Consider the following 26,972-nt stretch of genomic DNA (forward strand, 5'->3'; position numbering starts at 1 on the left):
GAAACTCCAGAATATGCATCTATGTAATAAATGGAACTTCTTTCATGTCAATGATGGATTGATGGATTTCTGCTCCAGGGACATAGTAACCATCAAAATGTGAGGAAAGTTATCACAAGGGAAATTGTTTTGGCCTCAGCTTACCTTCCTTACGAAGACAGCTCTCCTTCTCCTTTGGAGGTGAGGAGACTGATGGAAGATTCCCATCGGCAAGGTGACCACCTATTGGTTGGATGTGATGCCAATTCCCAAAACCTAGTGTAAGACACCGGTAGTAGAGGTGAGTACCTTCTTGAATTTCTCTTAGCTAGTAACTTGGAGGTCCTGAATAGGGGCAATGAACCTACATTCAGGAATAGCAGAAGGGAAGAAGTAATTGACATAACCTTCAGTTATATGATGATGAGCAACTATGTCAAACAATGGCATGTGGCCTTAGAGCCATTCTCATCGGACCACATGTACATTAAATTCGAGGTTGAAATGGGAATCAGACAGACCATGACCTTTAGGAATCTCAGAAAAAGAGACTGGGAGACACATAGGAGGGACCTTGATTTAAGCTTATCGAAAATTAAAGCCTTGATAAGGAATCCAGTAGAGTTTGAGGAAATAGCAGAGGCTGTTACCTCTGCTGTAGTGACCTCACATCAGAACAACTGCACAATCACCAAGAAGTGCACAAACAGAAGTGTGCCTTGGTGGAATAGTAACTTGGAAACACAAAGAAAAAAGGTATTAAGACATAAAGGACAATTGGCAAAATATCGTGAGGCCCTTGTAAACTACAACCTTGCAATTAGACAAGCAAAGGAGGCATCCTGGAAGGCATTCTGTGAGGAAGTGGAGAGCACAGCGGCTCATGCCCGAGTTCACAGAATCCTTACTAGAATACCAACCAATCCACAAGGAGGATGGGGAACATACAAAGACAGCACATGAGATGCTGGGACTGCTCCTCAAAAATCACTTTCCTCAAAATGCTCTGCCAGAATGAGATCCAGGAGAGACAATGGTTCTCACGCACTCGAAGGAAGGACTGGGAATCGGCAAAGGAGTGTGTGGACTTCAACAACAGCCAATGGGTGGTGGGAACATTCAAACTGTTTAAGTCACCTGGCCTAAATGGAATCTATCCAGCTCACCTGCAACAGGCAGGAGAGAATCTCATGAGTACTAAGCAGGTTATTCAGGGTTAGCCAAGAAGTAGAAATCATTCCCAATGCTTGGAGGGCAATGAAGGTTGTCTTCGTTCCAAAGCCAGAGAGAATTAATCATACCAAGGCCAAGGATATGAGACCAATCAGCCTGTCCTCCTCCATTCTCAAAACATTGGAAAAACTGGTTAATGTATACACTGGGGAGAGGAGGCTTATTAGGGCCCCTCTACATTCAAACCAACACACATATCAACCAGGTAAATCATGAGAGACAGCTCTACTTCAACAAGTTGGGAAGGTGGAGAAAGCACTTCACTTCCAAGAAATAACCCTCTGCATCTTCCTGGACATTGAGGGGGCCTTCAGTAACACAGCCTTTGATTCCTTGGTAAGGGCAGCAGAGGTGCATGACCTAGGGATGAGTATATGCAGGTGGACCAGGTTCATGCTTAGTGGAAGGAAGGTAGAGGCTACCATGATGAATGAAAAGACAGTAATTAACACCACTAGAGATTGCCCACAAGGAGGAGTTCTGTACCATTTATTGTGGAATCTAGTGGAGAACGAACTCATTGACGAACTAAATTCCAGACAATGCTTTTGCCAAGGATACGCATATGACCTTGTCATAGTAATACTTGGCAAATTTACTGACACAGTTAGAAATATGGCACAAGGTGCATTGGACATTGTGCAAGACTGGTGCATTAAACAGGATATAGGGGTTAATCCTAAGAAGACTGTTGTGGTGCCATTCACGAAGAGACATATCCAACACTCAAGTTGGAATCTAAAGCTCTTCGATGAAACTCAACTGAACTCAACTCAATGTGAAGGGGATAGTGAAATATCTAGGGGTAACCTTAGGTGAGAAACTAACATGAGTCCCTCACATTAAGACAATCTGCTCCAAGGCAAAAGGTACTCTAGTGAGTACCAGAAGGGCTTGTGGTAAAAACTGGGGTCCAAGCCCCAGAGCTTTGCACTGGATATACACCACGGCGGTTAGACTAGGATTTCCTATGGGGCTGTAGTGTGGTGGAAGACGGTAAAACAGCAGGTTGCAGCAAAGGAGGTTGCTAAGGTGCAGCGACTGGCCTGCTTAGCCATAACAAGCGGAATTAGTAGCACACCAACCGCTGGGATGGAAGCCATCCTGGACATACCTCCAATACACCTTTGGGGTCAAGATGGAGGCAGCAGCTGGGGCATACAGACTTAAAACTGGTAAGTACTGGATCTCTTTGGGATATCCAGAATCACACACTAAGATAGCGAATTAGGTAAATATAGGAATGGCTGGGGAAATGGCAGCTGACTATATAACAACTCCCAACTGCTTCAACAATATTATAATTGGAAGCAGGGAGCAGTGGGAAAAAAGTTCTACACCATACAGGAGATACTATTCGGTTCACCGAAGGGTCGAAATCAGACTAAGGCATTGGGGCAGGGGTGTACAGGGTTCAGCCAAGACTGGAGGGCATCATCTCTATAGGAAAACTGGCCTTGGTATTCCAAGCTGAAATTACTGCAATCAGGGCATATGTGGAGGAGAATACGCATAGGTGCTACAAGGACTATAGCATCTACATCTACTCAGACAGCCAGGCAGCCTTAAAATCACTGGCAGCTCCTGCAGCAAGATCTAAGATTGTTGCAGAATGCCACAGGACTCTACTGCAGTTAGGGGGAAGCTACATGGTAAACCTAGTGTGGATCCCTGACCACTCAGGGATCTGTGGCATTGAGCAAGCCGACAGATTGGCCAGGATGGGGGCAACACCTCCATTTATTGGACCAGAACCTGTCCCAACAATCAGCAAGGATATGATCAAACTAAAACTATGGAACGGACTTAGGAAACATAGAATATTGGACCAAGGTCGATAAACAAAAACATGGTAAGGTAATGATGCCTAAGCCATGTTTTACAAGAATCTCTGTAACCCTGGGATTGAACAGAAAAGAGAACAAACTCATGACTGGACTGTTGGCCAGCCATGGGAATTTCAAAAACCACCTACACACAATGGGTATAATGGAAGAAGACCCTAAATGTAGGATCTGTGATGAGAAACTGCATCACACATAATCTTCGAATGCATGGAGTGGAGAGCAAAAGACACAGAATCTTCGGGACAACTAGACCTGAAGAAACTGTATCTAACAAATACCCGGTAAAGGGACTCCATGCACTATTTAAGGGTATTAGTTGGCTTTACTAGATATACAGGGAGAGGTACCGCACAATAAACTCTATTCCGGTGCGGGCAGTGGCACGTCAGACCAAAGCTGTTTTAGCTTCCCTGTCAGGATCGAATCAAATCATACCATCACTTTGACCTTTTCAGGCAATGAATCACCCTCAAAGGACAAGATGAAGGCACCAGTAGCAACACTATTGTCCTTTGGCCCCCTACAGACAAGATGAACAAAGTGTACACCCCGTTATTCACATAAGTCATCACTGAATTGCAAGAGCAGGTCTCAATGGAAAATGATGCCCTGAACCATATTTAGACTGTTATAGGGAGCAGGAGTTACTGATATGTCACCAAGCTTGTTACAAGTGCATGTGACACATCTTCATTTACAACTGTGTTACGCATAACAATGTACTATGTATGTTGTACCCATTTTTGTGTGTGTGCTGTGCCCAAGGGTACATTTGTTTTAAAAAGGAACTCAGTGAAGGCTCAATGATATGCTTCTCTGTAAAGACTGTTCTGGAACACTTCATAGGAAAACAAATCACTGCTGATTCTGGACCTTGATGCAATGGTCATGGATGATTTGTTTGACTTGCTGCTGAGGAAAGAAATCACACACAAATATGCCTGTGTTTTAAGACTGACTCAAAACTCTTTAAGCACAATTTGCATTTTAGCCACCTGCAAGTATCCACATTTTAGTGGTGGAACAAAAGTCAGTCTGTGGCTGCTGTTAGCTAGATTCTACTGAAAAGATAATAAATGCATACTGCAGTATATCAATTTGTGTTATCTATCCCACATGCTTCCAACGTGAGTGTGACAATGTGTCCACAGCAATGAAAACATTACATGTTATTCTTTTATCATTTGACTTTCTCTCTCTCTCTCTCTCTCTCTCTCTCTCTCTTTCTCTCTCTCTAATCAGACAAGCATAACTCTTACTTCCACCATTCCGCCTTCCTCATCCCACTTCACAAGAACTTGCACTATCCTGTCAATATCTCAAACACTGACTGCTATTTACATCACATATACTGTTAGTTATCTCCACGCTCCTTCAATCATTATTGTGATCTCTCGTTGTGATATGGAACAAGTCAATTGTGATCCTATTGCCAATTTGCCCAACTATTTCAGGAGCTGCCACTTCTGTACAACAAATACTTTTTTCATCAGTGAGGAGAGAATGATGACATAAGTCGTTAGTGAATGATGATAGGAAAACTGAGTAAAATTTTAATCTTTTTACCTGCAAAATCTGATATTATCCATAACACAAAAGTCGCTGGACTTGGGCATTGAAGAAAATCTATAAAATATGACTTCCGTTCAAGTTTATATTAATACAAATAGAATTTATAATATGGTTTTTCATTTATTGCTTTACCATCAGGTATTATGTCTAGCAGTGTGGTAAGGCCTTGTCTAGGTCTGAATTGCATGTACTGTGTTTGATCTAAATTCAATAACAATCAATTTGCAGAGAACCAGTTATTAATTTTCAAGAAAATATTATTTACATTTTTGAGTGAATTATTTACATTTTCAAGCAATGAAGTTGCTCCATTACACTTGATAATAATACTTGCATTCTCAGCACAAAGAATGTATCTGCTTCTTGGATACATGATGGAAGATCAAAATAAGAAGAACAACAGTGCACCCAATATTTGTCCCTGCAGTACATTGGCAGTGATTATGCCCATTCTGAAGATGCTGTTGACTATGGTTAGTTGGGGTGGTTAGGGGATAAACAGCAAGGCCATCAGTCAAGTGACCATTCATTTGGAGCTTGTGAAGTCAGCCACAAATTTGATTGAATTATGAAAGTATGTAGGAGTGGTAAAATCGAGGCTTCAAAACAATATTGATGCTAGAGCTGAGAAATAATTTAAAGAGAATTAAAAGTATATGGGTCAGGACATTATGTCACTCAGAGTAGACGGGAGGTTGACCTCCCAGGCCTCATCTCTAGCAAAAGAAACCCCACTGGCATCTAACCCGCCCAAACCAATTGAGGGGCAGTGACGACTGTCCAGTTACAAAATACAGAAAGTCTTCTGGTCAGGACCTTCATAATAGTAAAAGTGAGAAAGCCAAATAACATAATATCAGTTAGACTGACAATAATAAAATAAGGGAAATAAGGGGAGAGAGATAGTCAGGACCAGGCAAGTGTCGCCCCCCACCCCCACATCAGCATGCAATTCCAACCATCCCTCCCACCTGTGATCCATTTTAGTAAAAGGGTTACAGAGGTTACAGATGGAGACAGTACCCTCTGTTTACTGGCTTGTTACTCCTAAAATGGCAACTACGATGTGGCACAAAAAAGGGGCTAACCACACTTAAATGCAATTAGAGCAGAGTAAAAGGATGGTGAACAAGGCACCTGACAAAAGAATACGTCCAAGGGTCCTCAGACACAGCGTGCAGCAGATGCCCAACAGCAACTACCAGCTCTGAAAGTAGTTTAAAATGTCATATCTGAGAATAAAAGCCACTTGCATGAAGAAAACTAAGAACCAGTCTGTCCATGAATCATCATCAATATTACAGACAAAGAATCCAAAAGACTGCACTTAGGATGGAGAGCCAGATGTGAAGGGCATCCCACCAGGACATGTGCTACTGTCTGTAAAACTTCACAATCACAACGTGGGGATGGTTCATTACACCAAATAAACCTATGGTTTAATCTGGTTAGATGTGGAGGTGACATAGGATTGTATATTCCTTCCAGGAGGAATGGAAGAAGGTGCACCATGCACCTGCACTCAAGGCCATCAATTGTTTCTTTAGCCAGAATGTTGGCCACTTTATTCCTTTGGATAACCATATAACTTTGGAGCCAAAAAAAGAGAACTGAGCCGGCAGCAACAGACATGGGTTTCAATCCCAGGTATGGTACAAACTTTCATTTGGTACATGAATCCCAGCCTTGGCACACATTTTCATTTATTGCTTTAGTCTAAGTATGGCTAAGGTACTAACAGTAGTTAAGAATAGCAGATTTCAGAGAATAACAGGAGTAGCATCAATAAATGGCCTGGAGATTACTCACTTAATTACTAAAAATTAAAATGTGGTCAAGGGATGACAGTTAAAAAAATGTAGTGCTCTGTTAACAAGTCTCAGCTCCACCATAAAAACACTATATGATCCTGGCAACCAATGCTCCCGACTGACAGAAGATGTAAAACTATGCCGTGTGATGACCATGGTTTTAGAATGAAGATGGTAGCATCTCAATACTACCAATGAACTGAGAGGAAATGATGCCAGAAGGTCATGGGGATAACTGAAACCCTAGGTCCTTGAAACAGATCAGTCCTAATTCATGCTCTGGGTCCTAACGGGAGCAGGGGGAGGGGAGGGGAGGGGAGGGTGATGGGAGGGGGTGAGGGGAGGGGAGGGGAGGTGGGTGAGGGCGATGGGAGGGGGGTGAGGGGGATGGGAGGGGGTGAGGGGGATGGGAGGGGGAGGGGAGGGGGTGCAGGAAAAAACAGTGAGCACATTCTAACAAGGTTCAAGGTTAGGTGGAGGTACTAGAAGAATGCATCAAGGCACACTCCAACTGATAATTCCACCTGATGATGGGTGTCAGTGCGTTGATACCCCTTGTACACAAAAACAATTAGATATGTTGGTCATTAGGAAGTTGTAGGAAGATGATCACATCAGTGAGCAAGAGCTGATATCATCAGAGCTGAAAAAGGAAGATCCATGCTTCAGCAACAAGACTGCATACAAGGCTAGTCCAGAAGATGCCAGTCACCAGTCTTACTCCATACTGATAGATTGGAAACAACAATTTCAATGCTCAAGGTCCCACTGAACCATAAGGAGTGGACAAGGAAGCAGAGAGTGTTAAACTCTTGCATGCAGCTACAAAAGAGTTAGCAAGTTGATATCAAACAGTTGTGGTAGGCTGGGCCCAACTTAACACTTTTTCCTGGATGAATACAAACTTTTTCCACGTTAAGTGACAGTGTACTTAACCTCGGAACTGTGAAACGTATCAATCTTTGAATGGAGAAGGTTTAATATACTTGCGTTGTTTTGGAAAGATCTTTGCTGTGCAGCAAAATGTACATTGCATATTTCCATATTACGAAACACTGCATACTTTCTTATTACAAAAGTATATACTCTAATTCCACCAAACACAGCACGATAGTTTTCGAAGCATTGAAATCAAGACTGCGATTCACTTTTGTAAACCAATCATGGCTCGCATCACGTGATCTCACCAGGCGATGATACTAGATATTCAGAGCACAGGACATGAAATGTACTCAGCCAATAGCAACATCACTATTATTTACCATGAACAAACAAATACGAAAAGTTGATGGTTTAAATTAATATACGAGTACATAGTGAAGCTACAAGCAAGACGTAAATGTCTGGTCTTCTGAGCTCGAAATTCTTCTAAGAGACTGGCCCTCAAAGAGTTGAGCTTTAAATGAGAGTCGAACGCTTGGCAATTTAAGAAATCCAAAGCACATTCTCGCACTAACATAATTCACCTTACGTAAAATCTCATGGTGGGTTCTTTATTACGACATAATGCCACATGTGGCAGAAGATGGAAAATTGCACTTGAAATTCAGCAAACAGTTAAAACTAGCTAATAGTGTGGAATGAAACACTTTGTTTCAAATAAATTGACTGCCTCTACAGGAAAGATTAATAAAATCCAAACTTCTTTCCCAAATCAACAAAAATAACTTTGTTATTCTGCAAGGCAATTAATGCTTGACTGCCAAAAATATGGTAATAAAATAAAAGCAGGAAACTGAAGCTAATAACGTACTTTAGCCTACTGTAATTATGTGAATGTATTTTAATTCACTTGATATCTCCTGGCCACAGATATCCATTTTGTTTTCATTTGATGTGAGAGCTGTAAACAAAAAGGAAACCGCAAAATCACTGAACATACCCACAGGTCACGTGGAGACTACCTTCCTCCCCACTACATACTTCAAGTAGCCAGAAGTGGGAAAACGTACTGCTCACAAGTGACTCAACTGCACATGTGCATAAGCCCACTGGCAACTGCTCAGACAAATGTAATGTAAACTGCTGCAATGTCATGCTCATCAGAAGCAGTTTGTTGTCATGAAATACTGTGTAGTCTTCATCTTTGATGCATTTAGCTGTTGGAAGATGCTTATGTGTGCTACTATCCCCTCTAATAAACTTTGCGCTATCAAGGAGAATACAGTTTCACTGTCAGCTGTCATAGAGCTTTTTACTATGCCTCAACTATAGTCTTTAACTGACAAATATGGGGCAGCCATGTTAGCTTTATATAAAGGAGTCCCGAAAACTCGGACTGTGCAACAGCATCCAAGTGCTGGATACCCAAGTACAGTTCTAGGTCCAGATGGATCAAGGTACGAAAGGCATCCAAAGGATGCACCTTGCAACTGCTGTTCACCCAATGTTTCCAACTGTGAGGTATACTAAATGCAAAAATCATCGGTCTACAGCACCGGGGTAAGGTGTGGTCTGACGGAGAACCATTAACAGCAATGAAAAAGAGAGCAACATTCAGCATAAAGTCCAGCGGCATACTGTTCTCATCGAGCCATGGGGAGCAGAGGGATGTACTGCTCTAACTTGAAACAACCGATGGGATAAAAACTGACAAATGAAAATAAATAGGGAGCCTCAAATCTCCAGCCATGGAGAGTAAATAAAATGTGATGGTGTTAAGTAGTGTTGAATGCCTTACATAGAATCCTTTTCTTTAAGAAAGTGATGGTGTTTGTAGAAAGCCTGTTGGATTGCTGTTTTCAACTTAACCACATGGTCAGTTTGGGATTGTCCCTCCCAGAAACCAACCGTAAGAGGGAAAAAAGTCCCTTGATTCGAGAACCAAAATATAAAATCAGGAAATCATCCTTGCAATGCGTTTGTAAGGCATGTTGTTGAGGCTAACTGGTCAGTAGATGTCAATTAATGTTGTGTTTCCAACTGACTTAAAGCTTGTGATGTGTTACTCTCTTGCCATTGCAAAGGAAAAACACCTTCTAGTCAAATACGGTGGAACACCCAGAGTAGATGGAGTCTTTGAGTAACATTCAGGTTTAGGATTGTATGATTATGAATGAAATCAGGGCCTGGGGCCATACTGTGTGAAAGTCAAGAGCTTGAAGCAGTTCCCAGTCAATGAAAGATTCATTATATATTCAGCATAACAGAGGGAGAAGAATAGGGTGACATCTTCAACTTGCCTTTTATGCATTTAAAAATTAGTTGGACAAGAAAAGGATGCCAGTGGTGTTGCAAAATGGGTCACAAGGTGTTTAACAAGAACCAACACATTGGCAGATATACCACCATGGAGGAGGAGACCCAGGACAGCTGTTGATCTTTGGTGGTGCAGTAGACTACAAAGCTTGACCCTCACCTTGGATGAAGAAGCATATGTGATCAGTGGAGGATGCCATTTGAGACTTTACAGGGACTTTTCGTAATCCTGAATAGCTGTTGCAATTTTTTCAGTCTACCATGGCACTGGCTGTTGGCACAGTGGAACTACAGAAAGGGAGTAGCAGTTCCACTGCCAGGAGTGATCGCGTAGGATAAATCTACATCAACCTCGTCGATGCAATCTGACACAGTAGGGGCAAAAGCAACAACAGAGGTATACAACTACCACTTGGATCTTGCGAGAACCCGCCATGGTAACTGGTTTGCCAGGCTGTGATGAGGAAGTGACAGGATCACTGGAAAGTGATAACTGTCAAGAAGATCACCACATAGTGACCACTGTAGTGATACTACAAGATGGAGAAGTGATTGTAAGGTTGACAGCTGAAAAGATGCCTTGGATGACCCTGCAGAGGGTGGGAGAGACAGATCAAGATCAGAAAGGAGCTGGACAATCAGAAAGCCCCTATCAGGCAACGCGATACTTTCCATATTGGTTTGTTTTTGTTTAAGGGTGAAAAAACAACTAGGGTCATACACGGTCATGTCAAAACTGTAAAACACAATGATAAAGAGAGGAGTTAAAAACGACTGCACATAAATCCCAATCAATGGAAGAGAAGACAGCTAAAAACAGGGATGTGGAGAAAGGTCTATAAAATATGTCATACAGAAATGGAGTCCCAAACTAAAAATTAAATAGCCTTCACCATACTGCTATGACGGAGAAAAAGTAAAACGTGGTAGACAGCCCACACATCATTCATTAAAATGGCCGATTACTCAGATGGCAAACACGAATGGGAACATAAGCGGTTAAAAAAAAAGACATTCCGTCAGGAAAAGGTGGACAGTTAAAAGTTGGACACAATGTGCACAAAGTGGTGGGAGAGCACCACTCAACAGTTGACGATGGCTAAAAAGACAGTGCCAATACGCAACCTAGTTAAAATGATCTCCTCACTGCCAGAGGACCAAGAGGAGGTCGTCCAAGCCACTGGGAGAGGCTTTAATAACATGGAGCTTGTTCCCATGAAGAGAGGACCAGTGGTGATGCCAAAGTGACACCACCTGCTGACAGACAGTAACACACAGATCATCAGAGGGAAAGTAAGAAGTAACGGGCTGACATACAAGGACTGTAGCCTTGGCAGCAGCATCAGCAGCCTTGCTTCCTGTCAGACCGACATGACCAGGGACCCACATAAACATCCCAGTGGCTCCTGGACCCGTTGCAATAAATGTGTGTAGCACACAGAGGCTTTGAAGGGCACTGAGAGAGTCTGAGCAGATGTGAAAAGCATGTGTCATCAGATGTACTGCGTGGCCTGATACAGGGCAAACAGGTTTGCTGTAAATACTGAGCAGTGTTCCAGAAGCCGATACTGAAAAACTGGCACCAATGACACAGGTACACTCGACACCACGGTCCGTTCGAGAGCCATTAGTGTACACAAAGGTACTACGCAAAGTTCTATGCGAAGGCCGTGAAACTGAAGACGATAGGGTGAGGTTGGAGTAGTGGCCTTAGGAAGCATATTAGGGGCCAAGGTGAACACAGGCCCACCACACAAAGCGAAGGTAGTGAATGGTCCACACCCAGCAGGAAAGTTGCAGGGAGGGTAAGTTAAGATGCCAGAGCAAGAGCCAAAGCGAACTCCAGGAGGTAACACAGAACAGGGACACATCCCATACTGGCAATCAAAGGAGTCATCAAAGAAGGAGGCATAGAATGGGTGGCCACGCATGGCCGACAAATGGCATACATACCTGGTGAGGAGAAAGCCACAGCAATATGACAACGGTAGTTCGGCATAAGACTCTCAATTGGCCTAGTGTAAAAGACACTAGTGACCAAACGGATGCCACGGTGATGGATAGTATTGAGACGGCATAAGAGGGACAGACGTGCAGATGCATAAACAAAGCACCCATAGTCTAGTTTCGAACGGACAAAGGACCGGTACAAACGGAGGAGGGTGGTTTGATCTGCATCTCAGGAGGTACCACTGAGGACATGTAGAACACTGAGGGACCGCATATAGCAGTCAGCCAGGTAAGACACATTGGAGGACCAAGAAAGTTTCCTATTGAGCATGAGCCCCAGGAATTTCGTAGTTTCAACGAGCAGAAGAGCAATAGGTCCAAGGTATAAAGACGGTGGAAGAAACCAATTGTACAGCCAGAAATTAATACAAACGTTTTTGTCAGTGGAAAACCAAAAGCCATTGCCAATGCCCCATACAGTCAACTGCAGAATGCCACACTCGAAATATAACTCTGCAGTGGTTGGCAAATTGCAAGACTTGAGCCACCATATCAGCCGGGCATGAATCACACATTCCATCACCTTGCAAACACAGCTGATGAGAGAAACGGAGTGGTAGCTAGAAGGAAGCTATTTGTCTTTACCGGGCTTAGGTTTGGGTATGACAGTGGCTTCACACCAGCATTTGGGAAACATGCACTCTGCCCAGATGCAGCTGTACGTATTAAGTACAAAGTACTTGCCCACAAGAAAAAGGTGATGCAACATATGAATGTGAACAGTATCTGGCCCTGGGGCAGAGGATCGGGATGAACTGAGAGCATGATCTAGCTCCCTCACAGTAAAGGCGGCATTGTAGCACTCACGATTCCTTCGAGTGGAGAAAGGTATCGCCTGAGCCGCCTCTGCTCGTTTCCGATGGAGGAAGGCAGAGTGACAGTGGGAGGAGCTTGAAATGTCCATGAAATGGCGGCCCAAAGTGTTGGAGATAGCAATAGGGTCCACGGTGACATCATCTGCTACTGTCAGGCCAGAAATGGTCCCAAAGAGGTGTCGGAGGTAAATCCACATGACGGAAGAGGGAGTGGAACTCAAAGAACTAGCAAATGAAATCCTGCTAGCTTTTTTGCTATACCACATAACAAGATTACACTGTGCATGCATCTGTTTATAATGAATGCAGTTTGGCATCATAGGATGATGGTTAAAAATGCAGAGAGCAAGTCTCCGCGAGCGAACTGCACCGTGGCATGCTTCGTCCCAAAAAAAGGGACCGGGAAGAGGAAGTGTGAGGAATGGAACTTTCTGCGGCAGTATGAATAACATGTGTAGATATTCCACCTGTTCATCACAACTGGGGAAATCTTGATCATCAAAGGTCACCAGGGAGGAGTAAAGCCACCAGCTGGCCTTGGTAAGCTGCCATTTGGGTGTGCACGGAGGTGGAGTAGGAGTCACAAACAGATAGTACATGGGAAATGGTCGCTCGAGTATGTGTCAAAAAGACTGGGGCATTCGAGACTATGGGCAAGCTAGGAAGTGCAGAAGGATAGGTTCAAATGGGAAAAGGTGTGCACGGAGTCTGAAAGGAAAGTGGGTGCTCCTGTGTTGAGGCAGAAGAGATTAAGTTGATTAAGAAGGTCAGCCAAGAGGGCACCTCACGAACAGGTTCTGGGAGAACCACAAAGCGGGTGGTGTGCATTATTAAAGTCACCGAGCAGCAGAAAGGGGTGGGTAGCTGCCCAACAAGCTGGAGGAAGTACGCAAGTCTGCCCTGGTGACATCAAATGACGGAGGGATGTAAACAGTACAAAGAGAAAAAGTCAAGTGAGGAAGGAAAAGGCGAACTGTGGATAGTAAGGGAGATGAACTGACTAAGAACATCATCCCGTATGAGCAGCATGAATCCTCCATGAGATGTAATGCCGACCTCGGGGGTAAGGTCGAAAACGGACCGCAAAGAAATGCGAAAGCTCAATGCAGTTATGAGGTCACAATTTTGTTTCCTGAAGGCAGAGAACAAGTGGACAACAAGTTGAATCGAAGGTTGTGAATGTTCCACTGGAGGAAAGTCATGAAGAGGAAAAAATGAAGGGGTGTCACCTCAGTGGCTGCTGAATGCCAGCTTGCGAAGACTCACTGCCACAGAGCACAAAGGCAGGAGGATCTTGCTCCAAGAGGCGTACAGAATCATCAGCTTTGTTTTGCTGTCAGCCAGTGGACTTCAGTGCAGAAAAATGGTTGATGGTGCACACCAGCGACATGGAGGCCGGCTGGATGGGGTATCACATGGTGCCCCCATCAAAGAGGATCTTCGAGTCAGTGAAGGAAAGACCATTTGCCTTTGTTTGACTTCTTCGAGCCTTTCAGTTAGCAGAGGAAGACTCAAGTATTGGTTGGCTGGAGAGACACAGGAAGTCTTCACAGGAGTATTAACTCTGTCCTTTCCAGCCTGCTGTTTGTGTAGCTGGTGACTTTGCCCTGTGGGGTGAGAGTTTCACTGCTTGTTGCACGGCTGGACAAGGAGATGGTGATGCTACCATGACACAAGGCAGTTTCACAACCTCAGAGCTGAATTTGAGGTAGCATGCCTGCGTGGCCATGTCCTTCATAGATTGAGATATAGCAAGAACAGTAATGTAAGTGCCAGATGGTAGAATGCAGGATTTGCGACTAGCCAATTATTTGCGAGTGACCAGGTAAGGCACTTTTTCTTTTACCCAGCTCTCCTGGACAGCCCGCTCATTGAGCTACATGGGGCAATTTTGAGAGGAGATGGCATAGTCACCATCGCAGTTGGTACAGCGGGGAGGAGGAGGCGGACAATCACCCTCATGCGCATCCCTACCACAGGTTACACATTTGGCCGGGTGTCAACATGACAGTTGAGTGTGGTTGAAGCAATGATATGGGTAGCAGCGCATCGTGTTCAGAATGTACGGTCAGACTGTGATAACTTCATAGCCTGCTTTGAGCTTCGACAGAAATACCACTGATCACAGGTAAGAAGAAGAGTGCATGTGGGCACTAAGGAGGAATATGTCACCACCCAATGGATGGCAATAACACCCTGATCCCCTGACCAGAGAGGTATGTTTGCATTTTGGCCTCAGTCAGGCTGTCGAGCAGCCTAGTATAAATAACACCACAGGAAGAATTCAGTTCTATGGGCCTCGACTCGAACGAGACAGCCATGGAGAAGCAAAGCTGCAAGCAGCAGTGGTTGAGAATCAGATGTAGCTTCCACAAGAAAAGTTCCACTGCATAAATGAGGGCAGGATTTAACAGGGCCAGCAATTGCATCAACAACTTTCTGTATCAGAAACGGATTTACCATTGTAAGGGACTGACCATCTTCAGTACGTGTAACCACGAAAAACTGTGGTGCAGCTGGGAGGGTCTCTGAATTGGGAGCTTCATTCTGTTTACGTTTGGTAGACATGGACTGCAAAGATAATAACTGGCTCATTGCGAGAAAATCTCTCACAATTGCCAACGTCTCTGATGACGTGCACCTCCGAACTGGGGGGCCCCTTCAGAAGGGGACACAACTGCCTTAGGTGATCGTTCACACCTCGCAAACACCTGACAGAGGGACCAATTGGCAATTTGGGAAGGTAGCAACTTACTCCTCCCTGGCCCTGGCCTTTACCAGGGGTAAGTGCAAACCCTACATGTCAACCTGGGGCTGGGAATTGTATGTTTACCAGTCACCTTTTATGCGTCAGACGCATGGGCTGGGCTTCAGGAGTGCACAGGAAGGAAGAAGAAAAATAGTAACCTCAAATGCCGAAGCTGAGGAATGATAGGAGAAGGGGAACGAAAAAAGAAAGAAGGAACAAAAAACAGTGGAGAGAGTGATCTGATTTCAGCTACTGAATATGCAGAACACATTTCCAACAACATCCCAAGCATGTTCACCAAGGGAGGGGAAAGAGAATAGCAAGAAGATAGACATGCAGCTTGTAAGGGAAAAGATGCTGCAAAGGGTGGGGCCCCATGGTAGCCAAGAACAAACCCACCAAAGAGCGGCAAGGCGCCTGGAGGTTTCCATGTTGAGTAGCGCACATTGAAAGTTGGAAGTGAGTCATTGAATTAAGGTTGTCTCCTGTAGGTGTGTAAGTGTTTTGCATGGGATTAAATGAATGTCAAAAATGTGGATCATTGTGGTAATTCACACTGACACTGCTTCCAATGTGGTACAGAGGAAGGCCACTCACTGAAGACATCTTTATGAATCAATCACATGCTCTCTTGGGACAAGTACGGATCTGACAGAATAATGGCAATGGTCATCAGTAAAATGTGTTTCTTGGAGAGCAACACAGATCGTTGGACAGGAGGAAATTATCTGTTGTAATTCTAGTAGCTGTCAGTAACATCCATTCCAGTTTGACCTGAACATCACACAAGAGTGCACTGGTAAGGTGTGACAGGGTCAGGATCACAGATCAGAGTCCAGGAGCGCCATCCGTCACCAGTGGCAATAGAACAACAACAACAACAACAACAACAACCTCAATAGGAAAGGAAAGGGAAGGGAAGGGTACACTGGCTGAGACGATAGCAAAAACGAGGGGGGAGGGGGGGGGGGGGGCACTGAAGCTCAAGGGAGTACTACTTTTTTTTCAGGCTAAGATCAGTGTCCAGTCATCCAACATTGACTGAAATTAAGTTTAATGAGAAGCTCAGACAGGCAGATACTAGAGATGTTAAAATAACTCAAGATTCTCATAACTGTACAGTGAAAAATAATGTTAGTATGTCACAAGATTCTCATAAAAGCACAGTGAAAAATAATGTTAGTATATTATTGCAGCAGAATATTGGGGGATTAAAAAACAAAGTAAATGGGCTTCTTGTTTGTTTAGAAGATTTAGAAACTGAGGATGGAATAGATGTACTATGCCTGTCTGAACATCATATAGTCACAGGTATGTAAATGTTAAATATAGGTGGATATAAGCTTTCACAGCATGTAAGCAGAGAAACTATGGAGAGAGGAGGAGTTGCCATATATGTTAAAGCTGTCATAATGTGAAAAATTTGGAAACTAAAAATTTTTGTATGGAGCAACATATAGAAGCATATGCATGTGAGCTTAAACTTAATAATGGCACTTTTATAATTGTAGCCATTTTCCCCCCATTGGGAAATATTCAACTATTTTTGAAAAACTTTAATTCTTCGTTGTGCTATCCGTCAGACAGTGGAAAGCAAATTATTGTTTGTGAGGATTTCAATGTAGATTCTCTGAAAGAGTCCGATAGAGAGCTTGACCTTGAAGTATTACTTGGTTCTTTCAATTTGATGCCAATTATTGATTTTCCTACACAGATGGCACAGGAAAGCAGCACACTGATAGATAATGTTTTTATAGACCCAGATAACAACATGTGCATTCGTGTGTGTGTGTGTGTGTGTGTGTGTGTGTGTGTGTGTGTGTGTGTGTGTGTGTGTGTGTGTGTGTGTAATTCTGCTACAAACTTGGTAAAATTTCACAGACATTTCAAACGCTTAGCCAAGCATACAGGGAGGACTGTATGAGTCGCACGCAGAGGTACAAGTGGATTAAACATTTTCAACAATGCAGAATGTCAGTCTGTGACAATTCCATGTCTAGACATCCTTCCACATCAACAGATGATGGACATGTGGATAGCGTTCGTGCTGTGATTCGCAAAATTGTCGTGTAACACCTGGGGAATTTGCTGAGGAGGTGGACATCAGTGTAGGATCATGCAATCAAATTTTGAGTGAAAAACTTGAGATGTGTTGTGTCAGTGCAAAATTCGTACCGTGTTTGTTGACTGAAGATCAGAAACAGACCCATGTTGAATTGTGTGAGGAACTCCTTGCTGCTGTTAATCACAATGAAAACTTTCTTAAGAATATCAAAACAGGCAATGAGACGTGGATGTATGGCTATGATTCTGAAACTAAGGTGCAGTCGTCGCAGAGGTTGGGCACAGGGTCAGCTTGTCCAAAAAAAAAAAAAAAGCATGCACGAGTTGGTCGAAGATCAATGTGATAATGGTTGTGTTTTTTTGACTATAAAGGCATTATCCATCACGAATTTGTGCCATGTTGTCAGATGGTAAACAAGAAGTCTACCAGGGAATCCTAGTGCGCAATAGGGATGCTGTGTGCAGGAAGAGGCCTGAATTGTGGGAAAACCAGAGTTGGATGTTGCATCATGTCAACACACCAGCCCATGCGTCATTCCTTGTCTGCAGTTATCTAGCAAAACACCATATTTCCATTATGCTGCATCTATTGTATTCTTCGGACCTTTTCCAAGCAAACTTTTTCCTGTTTCCCATACTGAAAAACACATTGGAAGGACATCATTTCCAAACCATAGAGGAGATACAGGAAGGCAGTGATCGAAAACTGGAAGAAATGATAGGGACAGTGTATTGCCAGTAGAGGGTATATTTTGATGGAGACAGAGCTTAAAATGTTGCACAATAAAAAAAATAAAGCTGATACAGCAAAAGTTCGGTTTCTTTTTGAACTCACCTCGTATTTCATTCTGTCTGTAAATATCACCTGTGGTGCTGATGTGTTGATATATGACTGAATACATTCCATATATGTGAGGAAGAGGATTTTAATGCTTTACCTGAGATATTCTCAATTCCATGAGAGGTTTTGGTTTTGAGAAAGAAGTGCATTCTAATTTCTTTGGCAGAGCATGGAGTAATTGTAGTTTGTCTGTGTGACTGCCAATCTTCTGAGCTTCTTCATGGAACTGTTTATTAAATATGTTGGCTACCTGACAGCTATCATTTATTATCGGCTGTTTTCTTTCACAGTCCTCTCATTCTTTAACTGATTTCTCAGTTTCTCTTTTAACTGATTCCCATATAGATTTCATTTCACTATATAAATCAATGATTTCAGACATCACACAGAGATATCCTGATTTTTTAATCACTTTCTTTGACAGCCATATTTCTTGTTAAACAGTCCTACTTCTTTATTTCTTGTTAAACAGTCCTACTTCTTTTTTTGTCCTAATCATCCAAACAATTTCCTTTGTCTTACACATGATATTTTGGTTCAGGACTTTATGGTGTCCTGGTAGTACCACAGTGCCTTGTTTTCTTGGGATAACAGCTGCAGAGTGATACAAACCCATATCAAATATACAAACCAAGGCACCACAGCATTAATACGCTGGACTCACATTCAGAAGTAGTGTGGGGTTTGAATCTCTGACCAGCCATATTGATCTGAGTATTCCATGGTTTCCCCAACTTACTACTGTGTATACTGGGAATGTTCCATTGAAAAGGCTAGAGCCAACCTGCCCCATTACTGAGCTAGCTGATTAAAGTTTGCATGTGTTTTACGTATGTATATATTACATCTGTAATTGATCTGATATGTTCTGCAAAAATATACATAAGTACACTAAATCTATAAATACATTAAATTTTGAACTGACATCTGTCTTGCATATGCATCCCACCAGTCAGCTTCATGTAAGGCTGCTTTGAAGCTTTCTGTCGTCAGTTCATCAATTACTCTTACTTTTTTCCATATTGCCTCATAAGTATGTGTATGAGTCTGTACCTAATTGGATCCTCAGACTGTAAACATAGTGAAACCTCACAAAAAGAATACCGGCAGTGGGGGTACAACGTATGTCTCAACTGTTAATACAGCTCACCATTGTGACTATGACACCAATTCCTCATGTGGTATTTATAAAACAAGAACTGTAGGCACTAACTGAATGCAAAAAAGAACTGTTTCCTGAAAGAATACATAACAGGACCCTGTACAGATTAAAATTATGTACAAAGAAAATACCTGTGTTGTTGTTCCTGTAACAAGTTTGCAGGCTTCCGTTGAAAGCTTCCTTTTCTCACCAGCTTCCTTGAATACAACATTGCAGGCCTTATTCTTGCAACAAACACCTCTTGTTCCATTATATGTCCCACATTTTGGGCATTTACGAACTCCTCGAAGTGTTGCTCTGCCCAAATCTGAAAGTAATGCTTTAAGCCTGGCGCTGTCATTGGGCATATTCAGCTCTGCAATACAAATCAATAGGTGCATCTTAAACAAACAAATAAATAAACAAAACATACAATTCAAAGATTTACATGCTTCAGAATCTAGACCCAATCACTGTCAAGACACAACATAACATAACCATATACACAAACTGCAGGTGCCAGGATGTTGTAAACAGCAATGAACCTTTTTTTTTTCCTTTTCTTTACAACCAGGACTATGTTTATCATGTTCTAAATTGACAGGTTATGAAATAAAATCAATGCGAAGAAAGACAGAGGAAGAAGGTATAGAAGGAGTAGTATTTCTTGAAACAATAATGTGAACATCTTTTAAGGCTATGGTTTATGTAGCAATTTTTTTAACAGTTTTTTAAACTGGTTGCTATATTTGCGATTCAAAGCCATTCTGAAGCAAGGACAACTATCAAGTCCCTCCAGAGCAAACGTTTGTAGGAGGGTTGAAAATATTTCCAGCAAGGCAATAAAATTGACGGCCCAAGTTTTATATGTAGTAGATATGTCATCTATGAAGTGCACCCTTCAGGACAATTTTCCAAAGAGATTGAGATATCTCATTCTTACAGTATGGAAAAGGAAAGTTGCTACTCACCATATAGCAAAGACTCGAGTCACAGATAGGCGCAACAAAACGGCTCTCACAATAAAAGCTTTTGGCCATTAAGGACTTTGTCAATAATAGACAAAACACACACACACACACACACACACACACACACACACACACACACGACTGCAGTCTCAGGCAATTGAAACCACACTGCGACGAGCAGCACCAACAGCAGCTCCACTATTGGGTGGGGGTAAGGAGGAGGCTGGGATGGGGAGTGGGAGGGATAGTATGGTAGGGGTGGCAGACAGTGAAGTGCTGCAGATTAGAAGGAGAGCAGGGGAGGGGTGGGGAGAATGGAAAGGGGGCAGGGGGAGTAGCACAAAAGGAGAGAAATAAAAAGACCGAGTGTGATAGTGGAATGACGGCTGTGTAGTGCTCGAATGGAAACAGGGAAGGGGTTGAATGGATGAGGACAGTGATTAACAAAGATTGAGGCCAGGAGGGTTACAGGAACGTAGGATGTATTGCAGGGAAAGTTCCCACCAGTGCAATTCAGAAAAGCTTCTGTTAGTGGGAAGGATCCATATGGCACAGGCAGTGAAGCAGTCACTGAAATTGGCAGCGTGTTCAGCAACAGGGTGGTCCACTTGTTTCTTGGCCACAGTCTGTCGTTGGCCCTTCATGCGGACAGACAGCTTGTTGGTTGGCATTCCTACATGGAATGCAGCACATTGGTTGCAGCTTAGCTTGTAGATCACATGACTGGTTTCACAGGTAGACCTGCCTTTGATGGGACAGGTGATGTTAGTGACTGAACTCGAGTAGGTGGTGGTTGGATGATGTATGGGACAGGTCTTGCATCTAGGTCTATTAAAGGGGTACAAGCCATGAGGTAAGGGATTGGGAGCAGGAGTTGTGTTAGGATGGACGAGTATGTTGTGTACGTTCGGTGGACGGTGGACTATCACAGTGGGAGGGGTGCGATGGATAGTGGACAGGACATTTCTCATTTCAGGGTACCACGGGAGATAATCAAAACCCTGGAGGAGAATATAATTCTGTTGTTCCAGTCCTAGGTGGTACTTAGTTACAATGGGAATGCTCCTCTGTGGCCACACAGTGGGACTTTGGGAGGTGGTAGAGGACTGGAAAGACAATGCAAGGGAGATTTGTTTTTGTACAAGTTTGGAGGATAACAGTGATAAGTGAAGCCTTCAATGAGACCCTTGGTATATTTTGAGAGGGACAGCTTATCACTGCACATGCGATGACTACAGATGGCTAGGCTGCACAGAAGGGACTCCTTGGAATAAAATGGGTGGCAGCTGTCGAAGTGGAGGTATTGCTGTTGGTAAGTAGGTATGATATGGACAGAGATACTGATGTAGCTACCTTTGAAGTGGAGGTTAACATCTAGGAAGGCAGCTTGCTGGGTTGAGTGGGACCAGGTGAAGCAACTGGGGGTGAAGTTGTTGAGGTTCTGGAGGAGAGTGGACAGGGTGCCCTCGCCTTTGATCCAGATAGCAAAGATGGCATCAATGAATCTGAAACAGGTGAATGGTTTAGAATTCTGGTTTTTAGGGAAGGCTCCTCTAGATGGCCCATAAATAGGTTGGCATTGGATGGTGGCATGCTTGTTTCCATAGCCCAATCCCAGATTTGTTTGTAGGTAATGCCTTCAAAGGAGAAGTAATTGTGGGTGAGGACATGGTTGGTTGTTTGGTTTGAAGAAGGGGGGAGGGGCACCAAACTACTAGGTTATCAGTTCCTTGTTCCTATTTAAACAATTCCACAAAAGAGAGAATAAAACAAACAAGACTTACAACACAAAACTGGGAGAAAGGGGAAAACCACAAGAATGACCGAAGGGAAACCAAGACTACAATGGACAAAATAAGACAAAAGAAAACCACTGAGAGACGCAAGAAATAGGTAGAAGGAATTGAAACAAGAGAGTATATGACCACGGCTGGCTGATCATGAGAATAAAAAGGATAAGCCAGCCACTCTGCAACACATTGTGTCCTCCACCCTAGTGCTTTTAGGCTGGAGGTTTTAGAGAGACAAAGGACATGCACTAAAACTTAGACAGAATGACGAAACCTACCCTCACGTATTAAATGTAAAACTAAACCAGCCGATGTGTTGTCAGCTAATTAATGGTAACAAGTCCAGTAACCAAAGATTTCATTGCAGGGCAGCCAAAGTGGGACAGCGCAACACATGGGCCACTGTCAATCATGTGCCGCACCGACACTGAGGTGGGTCATCACGGTGCAGGAGAAAGCCGTGGCTCACCCAAGGGTGGCCAATGTGGAGCTGGCAGAGAACCACAGAGTCCCAGTGACAGGCCCACATGGAGACTTCCACACATTTGTTGTCTCCTTAATGACACGCAGTTTGTTGTGCATACCGAGGTTATGCCATTCTGTCTCCCAGAGCCGAAAAACCTTGAGGCATAATAATGAATGCAGATCAGTTGCAAGAATGTTATTCTCCATAAGCAGTTTCCGTGTAGCTTGTTTGGCCAGCCTGTTGCCTGGGATGCTGACGTGTCCTGGGGTCCAGACAAACACCACTGAATGACTGGACTGTTCCAGGGTATAGATGGACTCCCGGATGGATGCTACCAATGGATGGCGAGAGAAGCACTGGTTGATAGCTTGTAGACTGTTCAAGGAGCCAGTACAGAGAAGAAACAACTCACCAGGGCATGAGCGAATGTGCTAAAGAGCATGAGATATGGCCGCCAGCTCTGCAGTGAAAACACTGCAGCCACCTGGCAAGGAGTGGTGTTCCAATACGTCCTCGGTGAACATCGGCGAAGCCAATGTGACCATTAGCCATTGAACCATCAGTGTAAACCCCTTCAGAGCCCCAAGACAAGCCAAGAATTGACAGGAAGTGACAGTGTATAGCCGTGGAGTTAGGGCCAAACGAAGTTTCGGCCTAGGTTTACACCGTGGAGGTGTACATGAATGGACCTCAAGTAGAGGTGTTAAAGGGAAGGACTCCAGTTCAGACAGGAGAGATCGGACATGAACCGCAATCGTAAGAACTGACCTGGGCTGCCGATGCAGGAGATGAACCACCATGGTTCGGAAAAGGAGATGGTAATTCGGATGCTCAGGAGAGCTACAAATGTGTGCAACATAACTGGAGAAAAGTTGTGGATGTCTGATCACCAATGGAGGGACTCTGGCCTCCACCAGTACACTGGTCACCGGACTTGTCCTAAAAGCTCCCGTCGCTAGTCAAACTTCATAGTGGTGCACTGTCTCCATTAAACACAATGCTGAGGTCGCCACCAAACCATAAACCAGACTCCATAGTCATGGTGGGATTGAACAAGGGCTCTGTAGAATTGCAGCAGCGTAGAGCGATAGGCACCCTAGTTGGTGTTGCTCTGGCAGAGAGGGCATTGAGGTGCTGCCAGCACTTCCGCTTAAGTTGACGAAGGTGAGGAAGCCAAGTCAATCCAGCTTCGAAAACCAGTCCTAAGACTCGATATGTCCCCAATACAATGAGTGGATTGTCACTGAGGTAAAGTTCTGGTTTGGGATGAATGGTATGATGTTGACAGAAGTGCACGACACATGACTTCGCAGCTGAAAACTGGAAGCTGTGGGCTAGAGTCCATACCTGCACCTTGAGGATGGCTCCCTGTAGGCGCCATTCAGCAATACCAGTACTGGAGGAGCAATATGAAATGCAGAAGTCGTCTGCATACATAGAAGGTGAGACCGACGGTCCCACAACTGCTGCTAGACCGTCAATGGCCATGGAAAATAGAGAGACACTCAATACAGAACACTGCAGGACTCCATTCTCCTGGATACGGGGGAAACTAAGGTAGGCACCAACTTGGACATGGAAAGTGCAAAGTGACAGGAAGTTTTGGACAAAAATTCGAAGAGGGCCCCACAGACCCCACTTGTATAAAGTGGCAAGGACACGATGTCACCAGGTTGTGTCATAAGCTTTCCTTAAATAAAAAAGACGGCAACCAGGTGTTTGCGTTTGGTAAAGGCTGTTTGGATGGCGGACTCAAGGGACACAAGATTTTCAGTGGTAGAGTGACCCTGGCGGTAACCACCCTGGCATGGAGCCAGTAGACCTTGTGACTCCAGGAGCCAACACAACCGTGACTTGCCATATGTTCTAACAGCTTAAAAAGAATGATGGAGAAAACCACAGCAATTCCACTGGGGGTGACATTATCGTGAGGCTGGAAAGGCATGAAACGCTTATGGAGGCAGTTTACGCCTCAGAGTCACCTGCTGCCACCAACTGAGTACCCGTGCAGTCAATATCCACAGCCCAGCGAGATCTAGGTCCTCAGAGGAAGCCAAAATCTCCACTTCACCCTTAGATGCAGAGCTTGTAGGTAGCAGTGGTGTGGGTGCCACTGCAATTTCTTGGTTCTTGGGGGTCTTTTTCTTTTTAGGTTTCTCTCGCCATTCCTTGGCTTTTTCCGGCCCGGAGGGCTTCACTGATTCAGTCTCAGGGACTGAGGAGGACCGTGAAGCCCTATGACCAACTACATGTGGGAGCTTCAGCCACTGGCAGGTGTCTGCTTTGCCACTGGTAGGAACCTGGGAATGGAGTGACCCAAGGGATCCCTTCCTAGCGAGAGGCACCGAAGAAGACTTACACTTCTCTGGCTGATAAGTGTGGACTGATGTCCCCAATGGTTTGGGGAGGAGGGGGGGGGGGGGCCTCAAATATCTTAGCCAAGGCAACTGTTAAGCTTTACACCTGCTTTCTGCATTTCCCTCCAGGAGAGGGGGGGGGGGGGGGGGGGTTGCTCCGAAGTAGGTGGTGCAGGAGCAACAGGAATAGAAGTGCCCCCCACCATCGAGTGGGGCAGGCGGAGTCTTACGGCACTGAGATCCAACTGTAAATGGCGGAACTGAAGAGGCTAGAACCATTATCATAGCAGCAGCACAAGTGGATGTCACACACACAGGATGTAGCCGTTCAACTTTCCTCTTAGCTTCAGTGTAGGTCAGTCAGTCACGGATCTTGTATTCCACGATTTTCCTTTCTTTCTGTAGAATCCTGCAGTCCGGCGAGCAAGAGGAATGGTGCTCTCTGCAGTTGACACAGATGGGAGGCAGGGCACAAGGAGTATTGGGGTGTGAAGGACGTCCACAATCTCGGCAGGTGACACTAGAAGTACAGAGGGAAGACATATGCCAGAACCTCCAGCACTTAAAGCACCGCATCACAGTGGTATACCATGACCTTGACCTCCTCGGGTAATGTGTCATCCTCGAAGGCCCCAGTGACAACCTGATTATACCTCAGACCCCAATGGACGCACTGGACAAAATCAATACCTTGTCGCTCTAAGTTGGGACACAGCTCATCATCAGACTGCAAAAGGTCCCTATGGAATATAATACCCTGGACCATATTTAAGCTCTTATGGCGTTTCATGCAGACAGACACATCCCCCAGCTTGTCACAGGTGAGTAATGCCTGTGACTGGGCAAAGGATGCTGTTTTTACGAAGACTGACCTAGACTGCATTTTGGGGAATCCCTCCATCTCCCCAAACTTGTCCTCTAAATGCTCTACAAAAAACTGAGGCTTCAGTGACACAAAGGATTCCCCATCAGCTCTCGCACATATGAGGTAACGGGGCGAATAATGTTCGCTGCCATCCTTAGCTTCTGATGATGTGACCAGGGACAGGAACGATTTGGGATCATACTTCCTTGCATTAAACTGAGGCCTGGAGCACTTAGAGACTGCTGGTGTTTGACCACTACCAAGTGATGACATAGTGCACTTCATGGCGTGTCATCCACCCTGATGCCACCCACTCCGACTAGGGGCCCTCCCCAGGATGGCCATTGCCGAGAGTCCTGGGAGATGGGCATCTACTTCTTGGCATACATGGGGAGTTACCAGCACAGTCATCAGCAGAGTGATCCCTATGTAGTCAGGGGGCCACAACCAATGAGTATATGGCAGTGTCACCACAGTAGACTGGCTACCATGCTGGATATGAGGTGCAAAGAAGTCCATGATCATTGTTGGCACAGAAAAAGTCACTACACAGTGGATGGCAGAAAAGTCACTCGGGAAGTGCCCTCGCCCAACAGCTGGAGAATAAGCAGAACTACAATCCACGCCGATTAAGTGTGCTAAAAATTTCAGTGCACGATGGACAAGATGCACCATGTAAGGCGCCGTTTAAGAATTGGCCCTCTCTTTGGATAAATTTGGAAGAATGGAGGTCAAACACTATAGGGGCCATCACATAAGGGGTGAAACGTAAGACACTCCTTTTAGTCACCTCTTACAACAGCCTGCAATACCTCAGGCCTGTTCTAACCCCCAGACCCACAGGGGGAGGTATATAGTTGGTCACGATGATGAGGAAGGAGGTTGTTGGTCTGGAATCCATCGGGCACTGGGAAATGTAGTGTTCAATAGCGGTAAGGGTACGGGCATTACAAATTTTAGTGTACAGGGAGGTGCCATCTATAGTGACAAGCAGGGCATGTGTGGTAAAGCAACAGGAACTGTGGAGAGTTGGTGGAGGAAATGGTTGGTATCTTTTATATAGGAGGGTAGGTTCCGGGTAATAAGTTGATGGTGATGGTCTATGAGAGCAGAGATTCTCTCAGTGGTGGCACAGTAACCAGCCACAATAGGGCATCCTGGGTGATTAGGTTTATGGACTTCTAGAAGATAAGAGTGCAGGGAGTGGTAGGGGTGAGCAGAGAGATGGACCCCAGGGAGAGGTTCTGGGATGGGCCTAAGGAT

General features: G+C 44.4%; 1 protein-coding gene across 4 annotated transcripts in view; it reads right to left on the reverse strand.

Annotated features, from left to right (window-relative positions):
- Positions 1–26,972, reverse strand: part of LOC126353929 (uncharacterized protein C2orf42 homolog) — a 250,331-nt gene that overhangs the window by 192,986 nt on the left and 30,373 nt on the right. For all 4 annotated transcript variants that reach the window (XM_050003187.1, XM_050003188.1, XM_050003190.1 and 1 more), the window contains one exon: positions 19,413–19,636. In XM_050003187.1, the coding sequence (XP_049859144.1) occupies positions 19,413–19,628 (216 nt within the window). In that variant the 5' untranslated portion in view covers positions 19,629–19,636. The remainder of the gene's footprint in view (positions 1–19,412; positions 19,637–26,972) is intronic.

Source organism: Schistocerca gregaria, chromosome 3 (assembly GCF_023897955.1).
Source record: "Schistocerca gregaria isolate iqSchGreg1 chromosome 3, iqSchGreg1.2, whole genome shotgun sequence".
NCBI classification, from domain to species: Eukaryota; Metazoa; Arthropoda; class Insecta; order Orthoptera; family Acrididae; genus Schistocerca; species Schistocerca gregaria.